The sequence below is a fragment of the Podarcis tiliguerta genome, assembly GCF_965153285.1.
Source record: "Podarcis tiliguerta genome assembly, chromosome: 16".
Lineage (NCBI taxonomy): Eukaryota > Metazoa > Chordata > Lepidosauria > Squamata > Lacertidae > Podarcis > Podarcis tiliguerta.
The window spans coordinates 6,453,695-6,477,585 of NC_139549.1; the positions used below are offsets into that span (position 1 = coordinate 6,453,695).

Sequence of the window (23,891 nt, forward strand, 5' to 3'; positions counted from 1 at the left end):
ATCTGAGAAATGTTGGAGGGTATATGTTTCTGGAGGATGTGTGACCTGGACTGAGTCCCAAGAGCCCAGTATACAATCTTGAGGGCTGCAACTGTCCCACTGCAACTGAAGTTCCCCATCCCTGATCTAGTTCTACCTGTTTTGGGGAAATTTCAGACAAGTTGGAATCTCAGTTTGCTAGAGACAATCTAGTCCTGTCCTCTAGAGGGCAAGCCTGCTCCATATTCTGTGTGACTGACATCCCTTAAGATATATGAAGACCACTTTCTTCTCCACGCTAAAGAAAGGAAGCTCTTTCAGCCACTCCTCATAGGGCATGGTTTCCAAAACCCCACCACCATCCTGGTTGCACAAAAGCATTATAAAACACCAGCTTGAGAAGTCATCGTTTGCTTTATTATTAGACAAATATGCACTTTGACAAATGGATTTTTTTCCTAAATTAAAAACAAAACACATTTCACACATGATCAAAACAAGGCTTCCTTTAAATTATGATAAACATTATTTTAAATATATCAGTATTTAAAAACGCAATGTGACCTATGAGCTAAATCTTCCAGCCTCCATTTCCTCCCACTACATGGACTATTGAACCTCTTATGCAGCATGTGGCTCTGTGGTTGTTTACTCAGAAGTAACTGCTGTTGAGTGGAAGGGTACCTCCTCTTTTGTGAGGATGCTTAGGATTTGTGGGTTGAATCCATCACAGTGCCATGTGAATGTTCCTTCTAGCTCAATGATTTCTGCTTGTGCAATTGAATGTTCTGCCCCTTTCCTCCCCTAAATCTGACCAGTGGGTTCTTCTGCCAATCCTCTGGAGCAGATTCTGGGGGACAGAACAGAGGAAGGCAAGTCTCATTGCACAAGCAGAAATCCTTGCAATGATGTAATAGTATTAGTTGAAGACTGCCCATCACCTATAGTTAGTGATGATACCTGATCCCGGCCTTTTGATTTCACATTAGATTATTGGTCCATTTACACTACAATAGCAGGGCTGACCATAAGAAGAGCTCTGCTGATCAGGCCAAAGGCCACCTTGTTCATTTTCCTGTTGTCACAGTGGCCAAGTAGATGCCTCTGCGAACCCACAAGCAGGACCGAAGTGAAACAACAACTCTCCTCACTTTTGATTCCAATAACTGGTATTCAGAGACACACCCTGGTCTCTCTATAAGGCACCATTTCTTCTGTTCATTTGCAATGCCCCGTCAAGAGAAACAAGACCAAAGACAAAGGATACAATTAAGGGCATGTAAACACTGCAATCAATGGAATGCAGGGTTTTCGACAGTGTACACTTAGATCCCTGTGGGACCCAACTGGGCACAATAGTACAGAAAGCACATCTTAGCTATGCCTTTCAAAGAATTTAAGGGAAAATAATATTGTCCATCTATCTGATAGGTGTTTGGGATGAAGGCTCTTCTTCATCAGCCAAGCCACGAAGGCCACCTCTTTATTCCAGCTGTCTCTTGTACAATATTCATGGAGGAATTCAGTAAGATGACTGATAGCTTGAAGTGCTGAAGCCATGATGGTATTTGGAAAATCTGGAAGTCTTGGCCAAAATGCTTCTTGGAGTTATGGACCGGCTGTACATCTCAGCCCAAGGACGGGCAGGCCTTCTCATATCAGGCAGAGGACGTCTCATGGTGGACAGCGAGCTGGTCCTGGTGGCAAGAGCTGTTGAGGTAGCTGGATCACTGTTGCTGCACAGTGCCTGTGGCTCAGGAGCACATGGGGTAATTGTTTCCACTTTGCATGCTTCTGGGAAGACTTGGAGGATTGGTCCAGGAAGCTCAACTTCAATTGGAGGGGGCTGGATCATAATCTTCATCTCTGGTCCTTGGGAGACACATGAAGAAGAAGCACCCAACACCCCACACACTTTAGTGCAGGACAAGGCACGTGCCGTCAGGGCTTTGACTTCCCCTTCTTCGCCACTGGTGATGGCACATCGCTCTTCACCACTGGTGATGGCACCAGCTGTGTCACACGGGTTGTAGACCTCCACTGTGCACTCCTCTGCAGCAATTTCCAAAATAGGGCCAGGGATGGTGACCTCAATCGGTGGTGGGTATATCACCACTTTGGAACCAGGACCTTGTGTCACACATGCCGGTGTGCTATTGAGACCGCATGGGACAGAGGTAGAACGAGTCATACGCTGTGGGGTAAGGGAGCAGTCAGAAACTGACGTAGAGCGGGCGATGGCATGTGGCTGGGAACCACTAGGGACACAGGGGTCTGAGGTCTGGATGAGGCATTCGTTGGGGTAGCTAGTGAGGACTGCACCTGGGATTGTAATGCAAACAGGAGGTGGCTGTATCACCACTTGCGAGTCAGGGCAGGTGGTTGTACAACAGGGGGTGTCTCCACCAGAAACAGCACGCAGACCAGAGGATTTAGTGACAATTGCTTTGGAAGATCCATCACCGCACAGCTCGGAGCCATTGGTGAGACACGACGTCTGGGTTTCCACCAGACATTGGTTAGGGGCTGTGGTGAGGCTCAGTCCTGGTAGAGTGAGGACCATCGGTGGTGGATGTATCACCACTTTTGCATCTGGGCACGACGTGACGCATGGTGTGGTGACGCACTTCACACCCGATGTGGACATTCTGTTGGGATGGATTTCAGCCTGGAGACAGAAAATAGATCAGGGAGAAGCAGAGTTAGTTTGGTGTTCTGAGGCTATTTAAAAAAGGATATACAGTGCTTGGATGGAGCCACCATACTTCCATCCTCATAAAAAGTCCACTAATCTCAAAGAAGTGATTGTAGCTTTTCTCTCAATTCCCCATATGCCTTTGTACCTCAAAGCCCCCAATTTTACCTTGGAATTTCACTCTTGGCCAAGTTCAGAGTCAACAGGAATGTGAAGACCCTCTTCCAACCCCTTCTATTGTTGTCTGTCTACTTAAAACAAGGTAGGGAAACCTTTGGCCCTCCAGATGTTGTTGGAATACAACTCTCATGGTCCCTGGTCATCAGCTATGCTGGTTGCTGGAGCTGATGGGAGTTCAACAACATCTGGAGGGCACCAGTTTCCCTACTCGCTTTCCTATAAGGTTATCAAGTCCAGGTTCTAAAATTTTGTAGACATCCATGCCTACAAAAACAGTTTTACCCCTGCAAATCTTCCTAGACTACAACTCCCATCAACACTTCTGACTGTTGGCCAGACTGGCTTCTGGGGCTGTTGGGAGTTGGAGTCCAACAGCATCTTGAGAAGGGCCACAGTTTTTCCATCCTTGAATATAAGGATCATCCAGAGAAGTTGTATTGTGAGTTGGTGGTGGAGAGGAGAATGCAAATAATACATTAATAAATAATATTCCATCTGTGTTCCTCAAAACTCCACACAAAAGGAAGACTCTCCAAATTCATTACAAACTCTTCATGTGCCTGGCTGCTCTTGAAATTTTGGGGAGACCATGGAAGAATCTAGGGAACCAAGGCCCGTGGCTCTCTGTCACTCACTTCCCGCTGGAAATGGCAATTGCACTTGCTCACACATGACCATCCTGCCTCAATTGCTCCAAATGAATCCTTTCCTGCCTGCCTGGGATTCTTTGTGACATTCCTAATGACCTGTTTGAATTCCTTCTGCCTTCCACATGGCTTGCATGGCTGGTTATTATGGTGACTTGCTTACATAAAGCAGCCCCATGGCCATTTTGGAAACATCCTTTCCTCTGGGGGCAGGTCACATTCCAAAGGGTACACTGTCCTCCCTACATCCCATTGCCTGCTCACAATTTCCCCTTCTCCTTCCTTCCTTCCTTCCTTCCTTCCTTCCTCTGATTCCTTGACTTCTTTGAGAGTCCAATTCAATGAGGAGCATTGTGAATTTGGTACATACCTGCTTCACTCTTGCTTGACACTAACGAACTCATCACCTATGTGGAGTTACAGGGCTATTGCCCCTGGCTTTATATGTGTTAGGAGAGCTCAGGCACTCCCTGATTATTATTATTTTTTCTCTCCCTAGCTTTCTCAGCATTTCTAATTATGTCTCACCAGCCCAAGCAGCAACCCTTAAAAGGCCCAGATGAGATCAGGGATGCATCATAGAAATAGACGCAATGACAGACCGGTTAGGGGAGGAAAGTCATCTACAATATGGGTGTTTCTACAATGAGGAAACAAGTCAAAGGGGAAGAAGAAGCATTTGTGGTTTCTAAATTAGAGGCTGGAAAAGGTGTGTCTATATTAAGGGTTGGACTTCAAAAGAAATGATAGGGTGAAATTCCCCTGTTGGGCTTTCAAACAGAAGACTAAATTACCCAACCCCCCCAGAAAATAGTTCAGTTCAGCAAACTACACCAGAGTTTGAGCTAAATCAGCAACGCCATTGACTGTGCCCTCCACACACTGCAGGGTCCGTCCTACCATGAGGCAGTGTGCTGCAACCATTATGGGGGGATGCTTGGCAGCGGGAGCCCTCAGGTGCCCCCCTAAACAACAACCCAAGAAAGGGCCATTGCTCAGAAGTAGAGCATCTGTTTTGAATGCAGGTCCTAGGTTCAGTCCCTAGCATCTTCAGATAGGGCTGGGAAAGAAGCCTTGTCTGAAATTCTGGAGAAACACAACCAGTCACCTTAGACACAGCACTGACCTAAATGGACCAATGACCTAATTTGGTATAAATGAGATTTCTCTATGTTGGGCAAAGAGCTGCTGCCAATGGTTGACACCAATGGTTGGACTCTGCATAAGCTAGCTTAGAATCATAGACTTCTCGAGCTGGAAGAGTTCCCAAGGGTCATCTAGTCCAACCCCTTGCAATGCAAAGAATCTCAGCTAAAGCATCCATTGCAGACGGCCATCCAACCTCTGCTTAAAAACCTCCAAGGAAGGAGAGTCCATCACCTCCTGAGGGAGACCTTGCCACGGCCAAATGGCTCTTACTGTCAGAAAGTTCTTCCTGATGTTTAGTCTGAATCTCCTTTCTTGTAACTTGAAGCCATTGGTTCGAGCCCTAGCCTCCTGAGCAGGAGAAAACAAACTTATTCTCTCTACATTCCTATTTTCTAAACCAGACCTTTGTTCAGAACCATGAGGACTGGAATCTCCCTGTTATATTGAAGGCGAGGGCTGCATAGTTCAGTGGTTCAATCCCCAGCATCTCCAGGTAGGACTCCCTGCCTGCACCCCTGGAGAGCCACTGTTGGTCCTTGCAGACAAGCTGAGTTAGATGCATGAAGGGTCTGACTCGATATAAGACAGTGCCTAACCCACCTGCTACCCTCAGGTTCTGTGGGGGATGGCATTCCATTGCCAGTGATGAGGTAGCCAGCTTCTCTATATGGAATGCTTATGTGGGGATATTGTATTTTTCCAAATGTTCTGAGTCAGCCTGGCTGCCCTACCTGTGGAATGTTCTCCAACGCAAAGCTTTTATTTTTAGAATGCCAGCCTATTTAAGATATATTCATAGCTCTTAACATTCATTGTTATTGTTTTGTTTTCTTTTCTTAGTACAGAATAATGAAGATCCGGCTGCTTTTAGCTTTCATAGCTGGTCTACGTCTTGTTAGATTGGATGACGGCATCTTGATGTGTGTCAACATTCAGTTTTGCATCTGAATGCAATAATTCTACTGTTGCAGGTGGTTTTTATTCATGCAGTGATTTCATTGAGTTGTTTTATACGGCATGCTTTAGTTTCAACTCTTTTCCCAAGCACAACGCCCATAGAACTATTATTATTGTTTAATTAGGGTGGCTCATAAATTCAAGAAATTCTTTTGTTTGCTTATTAACCCAGTTTATGGCCTGCCCTTCATTACACTGTCATCTCAAGGCAGTTTCCAATACAAAGTCTAAAAATGTAAAACAATAAAACACATCAACATAAAATCCAGCATAAATAAACAAAGTTTGATGGGAAAGAAATTGCTTTGCATAAAAATGCATCCCAATTTGTATCACTGGCATCTCCAGGGAGGGTTGCAAGAGGCAGAAATCTTGGAGAGCCGCTGGCAGTCAGTGTAGACAATACTGAACTAAATGGATCAATGGTCTGACTTGGACTAATGCAGCTTTTCATATTTCTGTTTATGACAGCTCTTTATTCAGAACAATGAGGACTAGAATCTTAAAATTATTTTTAAGGGAAGATCCACAGTTGTAGAACATCTGTGTTATATCCAGAAGGATTCCAAGTTCGGTCTGCAGCATCTCCAGGCAGGAGAAAACCCAGTCTGAACTTCTGGGGAGCCACTGACACTCCCCTGGTGTGCGGTGTTGCGGCACAGCATCCGGGACCTCCCAGTGACCCAGCTGGAAGACGAAGGAATGCCGCCTGTGTCATGGGGACTCCCAGCCGCGTCACGCCCCCAGCTGTCCAATCAGCACGGCCGGGGGCGTGGCTACAGAGGGTCTTCTCGGTAGAGGCGCCCGCCTTGTGGAACACCCTCCCACCAGATGTCAAGGAAATAGACAACTATCTGACTTTTAGAAGACATCTGAAGGCAGCCCTGTTTAAGGAAGTTTTTAAATGTTTGGTTCTATTTTTAATTTTCTGTTGGGAGCTGCCCAGAGTGGCTGGGGAAACCCAGCCAGATGGGCAAGATATAAATTATTATTATTATTATTATTACAGGCCATTTAAACTGCGGCACAGCTGGGGGGGTGTCCTCCTTTTGCTGTCCCTCCTCAATAAGGGTTTCCTGTTAAAGGGATCCAGGGGTTTGGATCCTTTCCAAAGCCTGGGCATAGTCTAGGGCCATGCCATGACCCCATCAGGGACCCAGGGGGTGCCCGTATTTGACGTTCGTCATAGGACTCCCCCTACTGGTGGTTTACCCTTAGTGAGACTCCCTGAGGACGGGCAGGAGTGAGGATATAGTCTGGTTTCACCCAATGCCTAAGCCAAACCGCTCAAATCAAAGTTGTGGCCTATTTTATCCCGTTAACTTAAAATATTCATGTCTGCATATTTATTATATAAGGGAACTGCGGGGCCTTGGGCCTTGGCATGCAATATAGAATTAAATAGACTGCTGGTGTGATTTGGTATATGGCATCTTCCTGTGTTCTGCTTGGCCATCATGAGAACAGGATGTTGAATGAGATTCACCTTTGACCTCGTACAACAGCCAGACTTTTCTGATGGTCTTATTGAGAAGAAGAAGCCTTCAATACATCAGGAGTGACTTAACTTCTGAAAAGGAGCCCCCCCCCCCATGCAACCTAGAACTTGAAGCTGCTTAACTGCCTCACAGTGTAACTGGCACAGAAGTCTCATCAGGAAGAGGTCAAGGAGGAACCTAAGAACCTGCATCCCTCTCCTTCCTAGTTCTAGTTATCTCCCGCATGGACTACTGCAATGCGCTCTATGTGGGGATACCTTTGAAGGTGACCCGGAAACTACAACTAATCCAGAATGTGGCAGCTAGACTGAGGACTGGGAGGGGCTGCCAAGACCACATAACACCGGTCCTGAAAGACCTACATTGGATGTTTCCGAGCACAATTCAAAGTGTTGAAAGCCCTAAATGGCCTTGGCCCAGTATACCTGAAGGAGCATCTCCGCCCCCATTGTTCTGCCTAGACACTAAGGTTCAGCACCGAGGGCCTTCTGGTGGTTCCCTCACTGTGAGAAGTGAAGTTACAGGGAACCAGGCAGAGGGCCTTCTTGGTAGTGGCACGCACCCTGTGGAACGCCCTCCCACCAGATGTCAAAGGAAAAAACAACTACCAGACTTTTAGGAGACATCTGAAGGCAGCCCTGTTTAGGGAAGCTTATAATATCTGAAGGACTATTGTATTTTGATATTTTGTTGGAAGCCACCCAGAGTGGCTGGGGAAAGCCAGCCACATGGGAAGGGTATAAATATTATTATTATTATTATTATTATTATTATTATTATTATTATTCCTGAGCAAGGCCATTGTGATTGAGGGGAACCTACCTAGCAGACTGCACACCTCAATATATGCCGTGAAATGAGGGCACAGGTAGCAGAGGTGTAGCAATACATAAAGGAGAGAATCTTTGAGTAAGCTCCAAGATGGGCGTAGTCCGCTTATCTGAATCATGCACTACTGGAGTGAAAGATGGGAATGAGATGCCCACACACAATTGTGACAGATGCAAGAGGGAAGGGGGGAATATCTGCGTACCCATTTCACAGAAATAAGAATGCAAATCCTTTCTACGCTATCTATTGCAAAATGCAAATGCTGTGTTGCTTGCATACATCAGGAGCTGTGCGTTCAGTTATGGTGGAACCAGTTCTATGATGCTCCCTCCCTGCTGAGGTCAGCAAGCCACCTCCCTGTTGAACTTCCACCACCTTGCGGAAAAAGACTTCTTAAAAATCAGCAGGTATCTTAAGTCATTTCTGAGTTTATCCCAATGGTATTTCTTTAGCATACCATGGATGACTGTAGTTAAATGGTATACAATTGATCAAAATAAATAGATGGATATGTAAAATAAACTCATCTGTCGAAAGGGAAGCTAACTTGACAATTCAGAGAGCATTTGAGAGAAATGAGAGCGTGGTGAGCAGGGTGTGGATGGCATTCCAGAAGCTATCTTAATTGCTAAAGGGCTAGTCTCATCATCGCAAGAACCAGTTTAGGCGGGTTTCCAAAAGCAACACTTTGACTTCTGAACAAATAAATGAGTCGGTTTGGAGAAGCCTGGGATGAAATGAATGTACAGAGCACGGGATTCATCTCTTGTATTTACTGGGATATGTTTGCCAGAGGGAGAAACTGCAAGTATCCTTGATGTAAACCAGTTCCTTGCTCATTTTTAATTAAAGTGAATGCACCTCACTCCCATTTAAGACCTTCCTATAAATTTTAGACTACTAACAGCAAAAGCCTTACTATGGTTGACATCAAAGAACTGGGTGCAAGTCAGCAACAGAGAATATGTGACTTTCCAGCAGTGGCGTAGCATGGGGGGTGCAGGGGGGGCCAGCCGCACTGGGCGCAACATCTGGGGGTTAGGGTTAGGGGGCGCAAATCCACGGGTTAGGGGGCGCAAATTACTTGCCTTGCCCCGGGTGCTGACAACCCACGCTACACCACTGCTTTCCAGTAGCTGTTGGGCTGTGTCTCCCAGCATCCCTGGCCATTCACTGTGCTACCGGGACTGATGGGATTTGGATACCGGAAAAACCTAGGGGTCCACCGTTTCTCCATCCTTGACCAGAATCCCCTCAGGATGCCCTTATTGTTATTGCCAATTTGTGATTATTTGGGTGATTATTCACTTTCGATACTAATTACACCAGCAAGAGTTTAAGGGGTGGGTATATAGCTTTCTTTCCAACTGGTACACAGCCCATAACTTCTTGCTGATATCCTCTAAGTTTTTACACTGCAGATGCTCCTGTTTACATTTTGCTCCTCTTTTCTTGAACTATAGCATGAGAGTCCCCCTCCAGCTAATGCAGTAGCAATAGAGAAACACCACAGAACAGCTCATAAAGCAGAATAATGTCACAGTATAAGCCTCAGCGCCTAGGGCTTGCCGATCACAAGGTCGGCGGTTCGCATCCCCGCGGCGGGGTGCGCTCCCGCTGTTCGGTCCCAGCGTCTGCCAACCTAGCAGTTCGAAAGCACCCCTGGGTGCAAGTAGATAAATAGGGACCGCTTACTAGTGGGAAGGTAAACAGCGTTTCCGTGTGCGGCTCTGGCTCGCCAGAGCAGCGATGTCACGCTGGCCACGTGACCCGGAAGTGTCTTCGGACAGCGCTGGCCCCCGGCCTCTTGAGTGAGATGGGTGCACAACCCTAGAGTCTGTCAAGACTGGCCCGTACGGGCAGGGGTACCTTTACCTTTACCTTATAAGTCACTAGTATTGCACTCTTATTGCATCAATAACATGTTTCAGAACACATCTACCAAAATAAATAGATTACAAACAAACAAACAAACAAACAAACAAACAAACAAACAAAAAACACCTGTCTGAAGGGGCCCCAGTTCTATGTCCATTCCCAATCATTTGTAGAGTCAGTATCTTGGAAAACTGAATATGATATCTACTTACCTACCTATTTATTGTCTAATGCTATATTGAAAATATGAATGGAACTTGATCAGAGATCAAGCAGACAATCAATTTAATAAAGAATGGGAAAATTTTATAAGTTACTTGAAAGAACACTGTAAACAATTAAAAACATTGCAGGATTGTAAAAAAAGCAAACACTTGCAATGAAGCGAGAATTATGGTTACAACTGAGTTTTAAGAAAATATGGAAAATATGATACAATGCAGTTTGAAAAGAATATTTAGGGAAACCATGGAGGGGTGGAGGGAAATTTTGGGATTTTGATAATCCTACTTGTAAAATGATTATGATTTGAGTATGATGGTAATTGTTAAAAATGAAAGCGAATAAAAATAATTTTTAAAAAGAAAAAGAAAATATGAATGGCAGGCCATCTCAATTTGTATTTTCCAAAGCAGGGTGCAATTTTTAGCCAAATGGGAATCAATGGAGGAATTGATAAATGTGGTTGTCTTTGTGCCATTAAGGGTATCTTGATTTTCAGCCATGAAAATCAAAATTGGAAGGAGACAGAAAGAGAGCATAGCAGGAGGACGCTGTCAGGAAGGGAGGGGATGGGAAGGGGACGTGGCTCAGTGGTAGAGCATCAGCTTCGCAGGCAGCCCCAGGTGAAACCCCCAGCATTTACAGGTAGGGCTGGGAAAGGAAGTTGCCAGTCGTTGTAGACAATACTGAGCTAGATCAACCAGTTGTCAAACACAGTAAAGGCAGCTTCCAAGGTTCCAGTTTAAAATACAGAGAGGGGACTGAAGACTACATTGGAATGATGGAATTGTTGACAAAAGATTCTTGCAAGTGAAATTCAGAATACAACAGAGGATTCCTTCTTTGAAAGACTTATGTGGTTTTACTGGAATTTTTCCCCATCCCTGTTTCTCAACTATACTGTGTCACCACCACCAAAACCAACTACAGAGAGAAGAATAATAATGAGTAGGTGAATTAAGAAGAAGAGAAAGTTTGTAAAGATTCATCCTATGGTTTCCAATAAGCATCACTGAATTTTGACTTTTCCCCGCTGCCAATTGTAGTGAACACCAGCAGACAGTCATGTACAGCAAAACACACGCATGCCTACTCAGATTTAAGCCTTAGTGGCTTGGATCCCAAGATGCATTTAGTGAAGGAAGTTCACAGAAGGAAAGTTTCTACTCCCTTGTCCTCTCTGAAGCTACCTGTGGCCTGGGGAGCGGGGACTCCAGACCATTGTGGAATGAAGAGGGAGGTTCATGAATGAAGGAAGCAGTGGGAAGCTTCCTTGTCATGACCTTACTCAACTCATTTTAGATTCTAAGCCTGGCTTCAAACAACCCCTCTTCCCCCAGCAAACCATCCTAGGAGGACCTCTCTGATTCTCTGGAGAAGTTTTTAGGGGGTGCAGGAGGTGGGTTAGGAAAACATCTTTTCTTCCTTGAGTTTCCTTAAGCTATCTAATCTTAGGATCCACAGAATTGGAGAGTTGGATGGGATCCTAAGAGTTTTCTTGTCCAAACCCATGGAATCTGGTAATATCCAGGAGTTATGAGTGCTATGTCCCTTCCTTAAACAATTAAACAAAGTCATGGATAAAAGGCAGCTGTTGATGGTCCAGATTTTGACTGATGTGAAAGGACGTAAAGGGAGAAACAATTTGACTATCAACTCAAGCATTACAAAGAAGTGCGCTTACACAAGAATAGAGGAAGCTGCCTTCCTCTATGAGTTAGGTCACTGCCCCATCTAGGTCAATATTATCTACACCGAGTGGCACTTGCCTTCCAGGATTTTAGGCAGGGGTCCCTCCAATCCTTACCTAGAGATGGCAGGGATTGGACCTTGGACCTTCTGCTTGCACAACAGGTGCTCTGTCTGAGTCATTCAAGATGCTTGAAGAAGCATTCTTGTTTTAATCCAAGGTGCTCCCATTTCAGTCAACTGGACTTTTCACAAAATTAGCAGGTCCTAGATGGGCTCCTTGTTGGGTTGTGGGGGGCAATTCAGAACGGAAACAGTCACAGAAGCATCATAAGCAAGCTCATGTTATATCAGGCTTACCTGGTTCCCTCCGCGGCTGGATTCAAATAAGCTCTTTTTAAGAGTCATGGCAAGCTTTTATAAAGATTCTCAGACAGCCTTAAGGGGATGAGACAGCCTTTGAACACAAAGGTCTTAATTATATCCCGGCCAAAATTTGCTCCACGCGGCTCAATTTGCTCTAATTGTCGGGAAACCTGCTTGTGTTCTTCTGCTTTTTTTATTCTTTGGATGAGACGTGATGTTTGTCTTACACATGTGGCTGTTTTATAGTCAGGAACAATTGAGAACACATTGCTTCATGGGATTTATTATTAGCCTAACCTCAAAGCGAGCTCTCTGACCACAGTGCATTGACCCCTCGTGATCTTTATGGGAATCATTTGGGAGAAGTCGATTGCATAGGCTTTTCTTTTGCCTAACTCAGAAGATACCCCTGAGCGAAACTGATTCCCAGAAACTCCCTGACCCAGCCCCATTAATTTTTTTCAACCACAACTGAGAGATTATTCAAATGACACTCCATTTTTTCCCTTACATTAAGCTTCATGCGGTCTCTGAATGTTCCACCACATGTGACTTCAGGACACAGTCTGAAGTCTTTAGAGAAGGGTGGGCAACTTGTGGCTCTTGGTTGATGTTCAAGAGCTCTGGGCAAGAGATCAGATCAGGCCTCTCACAGGAGGGATCTTGTCCCTCTTCTGGTGGTCCACTGGGCAGGGAGATAGACAAGAAAGGGTGTCGGGGGGAGAAGAGAAATAGAGAAACAGAAGCTTTTGGGGAGAACGTAGAGAGGAATGGGTGAGGAGCCATTGCAAATGTCAGCAGAGGAACTGTCAGGATGAAAGGCCATTCCTCAACCCGTTCCTTTAATTGCCTCCTCTAATTTATTCAGTCCCACGTTCTACACTGCCTGAATCCTAACCAAACCACAAAGATTTTCTAACGTTAATTATGTAATGGGAGCATCTGCAGGTTGCTACAGGTTTGGGTTGCTTCTGTTCTTTTGCATATCCCCACCACCACCAGAAACAGAAGAACATCGGAAGAACCTGCTGAATCAGGCCAAAGATCCATCATAGTCCAACTGATCCTATGGGAAACCCACAAGCAGCACATTTGTTTTCCCCCAATGTGCAAATGGAGAAGCTCTCATACCAAGATGAAGGTCTACCAGGCTTGTGTGTTGAACACACTGTTTTATGTAAGTGAGTCCTGGGCAACTGACACCCGCCAGGAGTGATACTTCAGTGGCTTCCATATATACGGCATCAGGAAGATTTGGGGCATCACATGACAGAGTCTCAAACAAAGATGTGCTCTTCCAAGCCCACATGCCCAGCATGTTTATACATCTGTCTTAGAACATCTAAGTTGGCTTGGTCATGTACATAGAATGGAAGATGGCAGGATCTCCAAGGATGAGCTTTACAGAGAGAGGGCTTCAGGGATTAGGCCTGTTGGCAGGCCAACTTTGCATTACAAACAGGGCCATCTTACCCATAGGCGCTAGGGGTGTGGGGCGCCCGGGTGCTGGGCTCTCAGGAATGCCAGGCCAAGAGTCCGGGACCCGAGAGCTGAGGCTTGGGAAGAGCCCACCCGTTGGTCGGAGTGCCACGGCAGGCTCTTCTGCTGCAGGCGGCTCTGTGCTGTTCGGGGGCGACCGAACCAGCAAGATGCTGAGGTGGCTGGCTGGCTCTGCCCTCCTGCGCGCCTGGGACTGAGCAATCAGGGGGAGCACTGGGCAGATTGTTGCACCCCAGTGCCACATATGCTTAAGACAGCTCTGATTACAAAGATGTCTGCAATCATGACATGAAGGCTGGCAACATTAACCCTTCCAGCCTAGACCACTGCAGTGCCTAGAGGCAAACAGTCAGTTCTTTTATCCACAGTAATAATCAGAGAATAAATGATCACTGGGACGAGCATGGTGCAACTGTACAAGGGAAACCAGATGCCTTCTTCTACCCCAGCTGCAACAAAATAGATCTATCCCATATTGGTCTCTACGGCCGCAGCAGGCGCTGTAACTCTGCAACAGTTTGACTTTACCTCCAATGGCACACTCTTCCGTTGTCTCTCAGACAGATGCCAACAAAATAAGCCAGGGGTTGTCAACCTGGTCCCTACCACCCACTAGTGGGCGTTTCAGGATTCTAGGTGGGCAGTAGGGGGTTCTATGGCACAAGCTGAATCCTCCTTCCATTGAGCGCTGGTGGGTGGTAAGGAAATTTTACCATCAAGAAAGATGCATTAGTGGGCGGTAGGTATAAAAAGGTTGACTACCCCTGAAATAAACTAAAGCAAAGAATAAATAAATGAGAAGAGAAAGAAACCAAGACGGAATGGATAGAGAATGATGAATGTCTAAGTCCAAAGCATAGGAAATAAATTTCCACCAGATTTCATAAAAGCATTCTGGATCTTCTGAACTTCCTAGAAACACACAGTTTATATGAATCCCCATATTCTTGTGCAAAATAGCCAAATACATTTTCTTTCCAGGTTTTCTACGGCTGGGAAATTGAAATTCTAGTTGCAGCTAACATCCTGGTCGAAAGCCCTTTAGAGTGACAAGTATTCATGTTGTCTGTCCACGTTTTTAAAATTGCTTTTTAGTGTTGTAATATGCCCTGGGATCTTGGGTGAAGGGTAGGAAATAAATAAATAAATAAATAAATAAATAAATAAATAATAATGAGGTGACAATTCAACTCAAGGTGCTCATATAGAGTGTTATTTAGAGTGACTGTTACAGCATCCCTCTGATACAAAGTCATCTGGACTTAGAATACAAATGTATAGCTTATGAAGCAATATCCTGCAATCAAATGTTGCTGATCTTATATCCCCATAAAGGAAACTATGAATAACTTTGCAAGTACTTAGCAGGCGCAATTCAAAGTGCTGTTTTTTGATCTATAAAGCCTTAAATGGCTCAGGACCGCACTACCTCAAGGACCTTCTCTCTCCATATGAACCTATGCAGACCCTGAGATCGTCCTCTGAGGCCCTTCTTCGTGTGCCTCCTCCATGAGAGGTCTGGAGGGTGGCAACACGAGAACAGGGTCTTCTCTGCAGTGGCTCCTCTTTTGTGGAACACTCTCCCCAGGGAGGTTCGGCTGGCTCCTTCATTATACATCTTTAGATGCCAGGCAGAAACGTTCCTCTTCAGCTAGGCCTTTGGCTGATTGGCTGGTGACACCCAACGCCCTTTGAAATGTGTCGTGGGAGGGGGGGTTATTGCTTTGTTGTTATTGTTGTTGTTTCTGCATCCAGCCAGTCTGTGACATATACAGTGGTACCTCTGGTTACGTACTTAATTCGTTCCGGAGGTCCGTACTTAACCTGAAACTGTTCTTAACCTGAAGTACCACTTTAGCTAATGGGGCCTCCTGCTGCCGCTGCACTGCCGCTGCAAGATTTCTGTTCTCATCCTGAAGCAAAGTTCTTAACCAGAGGTACTATTTCTGGGTTAACGGAGTCTGTAACCTGAGGCATATGTAACCTGAAGCGTATGTAACCCGAGGTACCACTGTATAAATGTAATAAATAAACAGTAATAAATAATGAATTTGAAATTGAATACATGATTCACCATATCAAAAGGATTTGAAACTGTCGTTCTAATGGAATGATCTGCCCTGGACAAAACACTATAGAAAGAGTATCTTGATGAAACGATGCATATGATCAGAACCAGATGGCTTTTGTTTTGGAGTGGGGTGGGGGGTGGGGGTGGGGATATTTCATTGATGCAGATCTGCACCAATGCCCTGCACATTAGGGATAAAAAAACAACACAGCGAACAATTTTCATATCTGCTACTTTACTTTTATCCTTTCCCTGCAAAAAGTAGTTGCTCAACGCACAGAATTTCACAGGCGAGTCAGTAAGCATTGCACAAAGAAGCGATCTTGATGCAACAGTGTGTGTGCGGTCACATCAAAAGCAATTGTTTTGCTGTAGTGCTTTTTATCAATGAACACATCTGCATTGGCAATATGGAAGGGGCAGGAAGACCAAACAGACAACAGAGAGATGTGAAAGCTGTAGGTTTAAATTTACAGAGAAAGGATCACGCCAGTTGCAGATGGTATTACAGTGCTCCTCCCTTGCTGAGCAGATTCATTTTTGCAAGCAGTTATTTTCAATTGAATGCCCCCTTTCCTGTTATTTTCACAGATATATGACTATTATTTTATTAAATTTATATTCCTTTTTTCCTCTAAGGAGCTCAGTGTGATCACAGCACTCTCTTCTTCCCCATTTTTATCCTCAAAACAACTCTGGGAGGTAGGTTAGGTCGAAAGACTGGCCCAAAGTTACCCAGTGAATTTCACGGTGGAGCAGGGATTTGAAACTTGGTATCTCCCACTTCTTAGTCCAACACTCCAAACGCTATACCACAGACATACGACTTCCTCCTCTAACATGCAACTTTTTGTACTAATTATTGGGTTGGAAATAATTAGGGGGGAAATTTGGAAAGGTGGAAATCTCACAGCACAGCTGCATTTGAGGAAGTGTCAACTAGGTAGGTTCATATTAAAAATGAATATCTCTCCAGTAACTACAGCAAACCAAGATATGAGACATCAGGTCTATTAGAAGGATACAAGCCCATTAAGCTCTGCATTGCACACTACAAACTCCCACATATGTTCTATTTCATTTAGCTGCTGGAGGGTGGAGTATAATTTAGGATGTGTAGCAAGAAGACTCGCTAAAATGTGTGAGCTGTACTCACACGTAATAGCCCATGGTAATTATGGCCTGCTTCCACATACACTCACCAAAGCAGCCCCTCTGCCTGCTAAACCTTCAGTATAATGTGTGGTATGATCCAAGCCATGGGCTTCCCTCCAGCCATTGGAGAGAAGGTAATGCACATGGCCACAACAGGTTCAAGTTGCATTAGGCATGGTTGGAGTGAATAACATAAGAATCAGGCCAATGGCAACCTGTTCTCAGATGCCTATGGAAAGCCCCAAAGCAGAACCTCAGTGCAATAGTGCTCTCCCCACTCACTATTCCTGGTAACTAGAATTCTGCCTCTGATAGTAGATTTTATGCTGCCCCACCACTGCTACAAGCAGCTAAATGCATGAGCTGGCAGATAGGAGCAAATGAGCTACCTTCTACCAAATCAAACAATTGGTTCTCCAAGCTCGGCACTGTCTGCACCAGGGATGGTGAGCCTGGGGCCCTCCAGATGTTGTTGGAGTATGACTCCACTCATCCCTGACCATTAGTCATGCTGGCTGGGGTTGATGGGAGATGGAGAGTCCAAATATATTGTTGAACCACAACACCTTTCATCCAAGACCAAAGGCTCTATTGTCTGGGGCTGATGAGAGTTGGAGTCCAACAATATCTGAAAGATCATAGGTTGCCTATTTACACTGGTTCTCCAGATTTTCAGACAGTGGCCAGTCTTTTCCAGTCCTATCTAGATACTTAGATACCTCCCATCAGATGTCAAAGAAATAAGCAACTATCTTAATTTTAAAAGACATCTTAAGGGAGCCCTGTTTAGGGAAGTTTTTAATGTTTAATGTTGTATTGTGTTTTTAATATTCAGTTGGAAGCTGCTCAGAGTGGCTGGGGAAACCCAGGCAGATGGGTGAGGTATAAATAAATTATTATTATTATTATTATTATTATTATTATTATTATTATTATTACACCTTCAACATGTAGAGCATGTGCTCAGCCATTGAGCTATGGTTTCCAAAAGCATCAAGATGACAGTAAGTCAGGGCATATGCCTTAAGAGTAGAAGATTGCCCTTCATTCAAGGATTATACCTGTGGTAGTCTATGAATAGTGGTTAGAGAGCCTGATGGAGCAGTGGTGAGTCTGGGTTCAAATCCCACTTAGCTGTGAAGCTAGCTGGGTGTGACTGGGGCCAGCCACTATTCTACCTAACCTAGGATTGTCATGAGGATAAAATTGTGGTGGTGGGGAGACCGTGAACCTGGTACTTCTTGAGCTCCTTGTAGAAAGACTAGGATAAAAATGTCATTACTTATAATTATTTAAACTCCACCCTGGCTTTCTTGTGGAATCATCTTGCTTTATTTTCTGATGAATCACCTGACTTCAGTCTTTGTGGAAGAAAGAAAATGAGAACTTGCTGTCTAGTATATTATTACCACATCTGGGCCAAGAGCAAAAAAGTGAGTTGAAGTTAATGGTTTAGGGAGACGTACCTATTATTCAAGGGCTGGGAGACAACAGGTCTCCAAGGCACACGGTGACTGAGGCATCTGTCTAGGGAAAGCCAATTATGGGAGGCAGGAAAGAACAAATTATTTCTGCAGGTGCGCTTCTGTTCCATCATAGAATTGTAGAGTTGGAAGGGACCCCAAAGATCATCTAGTTCAGGCTTCCTCAACCTCTGCCCTCCAGATGTTTTTGGCTACAACTCCCATGATCCCTAGCTAGCATGACTAGTGGTTAAGGATGCTGGGAATTTTAGTCTCCAAAGGTCTGGAGGGCCAAGGTTGAGGAAGCCTGATCTAGAGCCAGTATGGTGTAGTGGTTAAGAGCGGTAGTCACGTAATCTGGTGAACCGGGTTCGCGTCTCCGCTCCTCCACATGCAGCTGCTGGGTGACCTTGGGCCAGTCACACTTCTTTGAAGTCTCTCAGCCCCACTCACCTCACAGAGTGTTTGTTGTGGGGGAGGAAGGAAAAGGAGAATGTGAGCCGCTTTGAGATTCCTTAAAGGGAGTGAAAGGCGGGATATCAAATCCAAACTCTTCTTCTTCTTCTTCTTCTTCAACCCACTGCAATGCAGGAATTTCAACTAAAGTACCCATGGCAGGTTGCCATCCAACCTCTGCTTAAAAACCTCCTAGGAAGGAAAGTCCACAGGGAGTCTGTTCCACTGTCAAACAGCTCTTGCCATCAGAAAGTTCTTCCTGATGTTTAGTCAGAATCTCCTGTCTTGTAAGCTGAAGCCATTGTTTCTGGTCCTAATTCCTGGAACAGGAGAAAACAAGCTTGCTCCATCTTTCATGTGACAGCCCTTTAGATAGTTGAAGATGGCTATCATATCTCCTCTCGGTCTCCTCTTACCCATGCTAATCACCCCCAGCTCCCTCAAGTGTTAGACTAGAACATGGTGCTGATAACACCAAGGCTGCGGGTTTGATCCCTGTATGGGACAGCTGCATATTCTTGCATTGGATAGGTTTGGACTAGATGATCCTCAGGGTCCCTTCCAGCTCTAGAATTCTATTATTCTAACTGTTCCTCACAAGGCTTGGTTTCCAGACCATTGATAATTTTACTAGCCCTCCTCTGCAAATGCTCCAACTTCTCAATATCCTACTTAAATTGTAATGCCCAGAACTGGACACAGCACTCCAGATGTGGTCTGACCAAGGCAGAATATAGCAGTTATTTATTCCCTTAATTGGGACACTAGACTTCTGTTGATGTAGCCTAGAATAGCACTAACTTTTTTGCTGCTGTATCACTCTGTTGACTCTTGTGAAGCTTTTGGTCTACCATCTTACATTTGTGCAGCTTGTGGTCTACTATCTTATATTTGTCGCATGTCTTATATTTGTGCTGCTGGTTATTAATTAATTAATTTGCTTATTGCCCTTCATCCAAATATTGTAGGGTGGTTCACAACAGGAAACGCAAAATGAGAATACAAAATACATAATAAAACAAAAACAAATCAATAACACCCCCTCCCCATAGATACTTTTAAAAGCCACACAACGTTAATCAGTCAGATGCCTTGCTTGTGGAGAGAAACATTCTTGCTTGGTGCCTAATGATATGTAATGAAGGTGCCAGGCAAGCCTTCCTGGGGAGAGCATTCCACAAGCAAGGAGCCACTGCAGAAAAGGCCCTTCGGACCTCTCCTGGAGGAGGCACATGAAGAAGCGCCTCAGGAGATGGCTATTCCTGCCTAAGTGCAGAACCTTACATTTGCCCCTATTGAAATTCAATATGTTAGTTCGGACTCGGTTCCCCAATCTGTTAAAGTCATCTTCGATCCTAATTCTGTCTTCTGTAGAATTAGCTACCTCTCTCAATTTTGGTGCCATCTGAAAACTGGATGAGCACTCCTTCGATTCCCTCAACCAAGTCATGTTACAAGTCATGCACAACAATAGACCCAGGACAGAATCCTGTCTCACCCCACTTGACACTCCCCCCCCCCCCCCGGATGATGAGAAACCATTAGAAAGCATTCTTTGGGTTGGGTCAGTCAACCATCAGAGATATGCTTAGTTATTGGTTGTGGGTGAATTCCATGGAGCTTTGGTGACGTTTTGATCACATCCTCACCATGCATTTAATGCACCTGAGGAAGATCAGGGAATAGCTAGAGTGCACTATTTGTTCCCCACAAAACAAATAAGAACAAAATTTGTTCCTCCCCGCTCTCCCCCTCCACCCACTTTTATGTTATTTATTGGACTAGAACAGCAACAAAACCTGTTCCCCTTGGGGGATCTAAAAGGAATTTGGCTTGGCCTGGAACTGACTGAATGCTGGAATCCTTGGACAGTTACAACCAGGAAGTCCTTGAGTTTTAGTATGGTAGCCTTGGATGAGGAAAATCAAGACCAGGGTATCAGAAAAATGTTTCACAGGGAGGATGCCATAGTTCAGATGCAGAAGATAATCCTCATTTCTCCCTCGCTTTTTCTCCAAGGAACCTAGGATGGTTATATGTTCTTCCTCATCCTCATTTAATGCCTTCAACAGCCCTGTGAGGTAGGTTAGGCAGTTACTGCCCCTTGTTTTAGCAGACAACTTTGCATAATTCTGCTACACAACCACATGTATGAACTCCATCACTACTAGTAAAAATCAAAAATATTTTTACAAAAGTAGGCACAAGGAAAAGGTCATCTCTCCTAAGCCCAACCAACCAGGCAAGGAGATTGAAAAGTGGGAGGAGCGTCTCTAGATGGAAGCTCCCATTAAATGCTTCACTTTCCTCCACCCTCTATGCTTGAACATAGTATGTTGAGTGACCTTAATGATCAGCTGGGTAGCTCAGCTGGTTAGAGAGTGGTGCCTATAATGCCATGGTTGCAGGTTCGATCCCCTTATGAGACAGCTGCATATTCCTGCATTGTGGGGGGTTGGACTGGATGATCCTGAGGGTCCCTTCCAACTCCACAATGCTATGATTCTAATCCTAGCTGGAAATTGGCATTTACTCTGCCCACTGCATGGTGCTCTTTGTCTTTAGGACCTTGAAGCACACAAAGCCCTTCCTGTCGTCTCTGCCAGCTTCTTTGGACACCCAAGCACAACTCATACCCCACCTCCCCTGAAAAATGCTAGGTGCCAGATTTAGAGGCATGGCCACCAGGTTTCATCCCTTGGACCAAAGGTTTCTGCTCCCCTACATAGGTTGCCATGCCCAAAGGCCCCTGTCCATAGCCTCCCACTCACTAAGAATATGACCCAGAAGGACAAAGCTTTCCATGCCAAGCAGAGAACCCTCCCTCTTCCACCAGGAAATGGGAGAATCACCCCAGAGACTTGCTGAAAGATCCCAGGGCCTCTGAGGGTAAGCTTTCATTCCCTCTTTCACTGAGTTAAAAGGATCTCGGATAGTCAGGGTAGGACATACCTCAGCCTGAGTGCTTCTTCCGTCAGTCTGTAGACTTGATAAACCAGGTACCTGACTCGGCATACAAAATTCTTTTTCTTCCGTAGAATCTCCCTTCTCAATAACTTGTGTCTCCCTGCTGTAATCTTCCTCCCACGCCCGATAAGCCATTTGACTTGCTCTCGGCACATTTGATGCCATGCTCATTATCTCTCAGCCTCCAGCGAATCTGCTTGGAAATGAAAGCTGTTGCTGATGTTTGGGAGATAATGACAGGTAGGCTCTTTATGTAAGAAAGGAATAGATGCGTTCCATGGCATTGCTTGCTCTGCTGCGCATGGGAACAGTGCCCTCTCTAGGGGGTGAGAGAAGACGACAGCGTGATCCCAACAGCAGAACCTGCGTTACCTGTAATGCAGGTAGTGATTCCGGGAAGATTTTCAGCAAATGAGTCAGTTGCTGGCTCTGCACACCTTCTTTCATTGCATACCACCAAAGACGAAGAAGAAAGGTCAAACCACAAGTATGGAAGAAGTGAATTTGTTGTGTTCAGTGACTCCTGTGCTGTCACCAAAAGAATGCATCACCGGTAGATATCAGTAAAGGTAAAGGGACCCCTGACCATTAGGTCCAGTCGTGGCTGACTCTGGGGTTGCAGCGCTCATCTCGCTTTATTGGCCGAAGGAGCCAGCGTTTGTCCGCAGACAGCTTCCGGGTCATGTGGCCAGCATGACTAAGCTGCTTCTGGCAAACCAGAGCAGCACACGGAAACGCCGTTTACCTTCCCGCCGGAGCCATACCTATTTATTTACTTGCACTTTGACGTGCTTTCGAACTGCTAGGTTGGCAGGAGCAGGGACCGAGCAATGGGAGCTCACCCCGTCGCGGGGATTCGAACCGCCGACCTTCTGATGGGCAAGTCCTAGGCTCTGTGGTTTAACCCACAGAACCACCCTCGTCATATCAGTAGCAGGTGGCTAAAAACAGACAAACGACAGCAACAACAAAACACTACCGATTGAATTCCTCACAGTCACAGGGCTCTTCCAGGTGACCTATCATAGAATTATAGCATCACAGAACTGTAGAGTTGGAAGGGACCCCAACGGTCATCTAGTCCAACCCCATGCAATGCAGAAATCACAGCCTGTTTATTGATCACTAGCAGAAAGTAACCAGCATTGCTCAGCAATTCCAAACAACAACAGCAGCAACAACAGTGATTTATAAATGAATAATGGGATTTGTTGTTTTCAAGGGCTATGCACCCCGCTATCATGACGCAAGCTGACCTGGGAACATCAAAACAGGATCTGGCCCCAAATCAATTTGAAGGACATGGCTAATATTCTCCCGTGAAATTGGCAAGGAAGAACTGCCTGCTGGCATACAACCCCAAATTGCATCACTTTGCTCCCACGATTTTCCGAACTAAGTGTCCTGCAAATGGGTTTGTCAAGTAACACAGAAGCGAGCATCAAAGATGCATTGCATTCCATTAGTTTTCCAGAAGTGGCTTTTGCACCACTGGAAAACTCACATATAAAGTGGAGATAAAACAATTAGGGAAACATTGGGGAAAGGGGATAAACTACCATGTTAATGCAGCAGTGGCGTAGCGTGGGGGTGCAGGGGGGGGGGGCGGCTGCATCGGGCGCAACATCTGGGGGGGCGCGCTTGCACTCACAGCTCTCTGCCCCTACCTGGCTCACTCACTTCAGTGCTGGCTGTGCGAATCCGATCCGAGCCGCCAGGTCGCCGCCCACTGTGGAGGGGAGGGTGCCAGGCGTGCGGTGCGGTGCGGAGAGAGAGCGAGGGACTATCTGGGGGAGGGACAGTGCAGCGGGGGGGGGGCGCAAATTACTTGCCTTGCCCCGGGTGCTGACAACCCACGCTACGGCACTGTAATGCAGTCAAAGTGTGTGAATCCACTATAAGGGCACAGATCTGAAACTCTGGTTCTTGCTTGAATACCTCCCTCAAAATAATAATGATAATGGTAATGGTAATGGTAATTTATACCCCACCCATCTAGTTGGGTTTCCCCAGCCACTCTGGGCAGCTTCCAACAGAATATTAAACAGAATAAGACATCAAACATTAAAAACTAGTGATGACTGCAAGAATCCCATGGAACAACTAAATACTAAGGACATGCTTTCCTGGGGTGAGAGACTGGGAAAGATAAGCAAAGGTCCCAGGAGAGAATTGAGAAGGTCTGTC

At 45.4% G+C, this 23,891-nt stretch overlaps 1 protein-coding gene across 3 annotated transcripts; it reads right to left on the minus strand.

The window, feature by feature from the left end:
* Positions 1-374: 374 nt before the first annotated feature.
* Positions 375-21,915, minus strand: LOC310666088 (uncharacterized protein). Of its 3 annotated transcripts, none has more exons than XM_083416671.1 (2): positions 21,690-21,915; positions 375-2,647 (listed from the first exon to the last, which is right to left on the minus strand). In XM_083416671.1, exons 1-2 carry the CDS (start codon positions 21,873-21,875, stop codon positions 1,502-1,504), a joined length of 1,332 nt encoding a protein of 443 aa, XP_083272797.1. In that variant the 5' UTR covers positions 21,876-21,915; the 3' UTR covers positions 375-1,501. The 3 variants fall into 3 exon arrangements, with proteins under 3 accessions (XP_083272797.1, XP_083272798.1, XP_083272799.1); XM_083416672.1 differs by lacking the exon at positions 21,690-21,915 and adding an exon at positions 12,087-12,319; XM_083416673.1 differs by lacking the exon at positions 21,690-21,915 and adding an exon at positions 3,872-4,282.
* Positions 21,916-23,891: the final 1,976 nt, after the last annotated feature.

Excerpts from the sequence above, each read along its gene's own strand:
- LOC310666088 (XM_083416671.1), bottom strand. The coding sequence starts at position 21,875 with ATGAGCATGGCATCAAATGTGCCGAGAGCAAGTCAAATGGCTTATCGG. Across the intron at positions 2,648-21,689 it reads GAAGAAGCACTCAGGCTGAG|GCTGAAATCCATCCCAACAG; the intron begins GTATGTCCTACC and ends TTCTGTCTCCAG.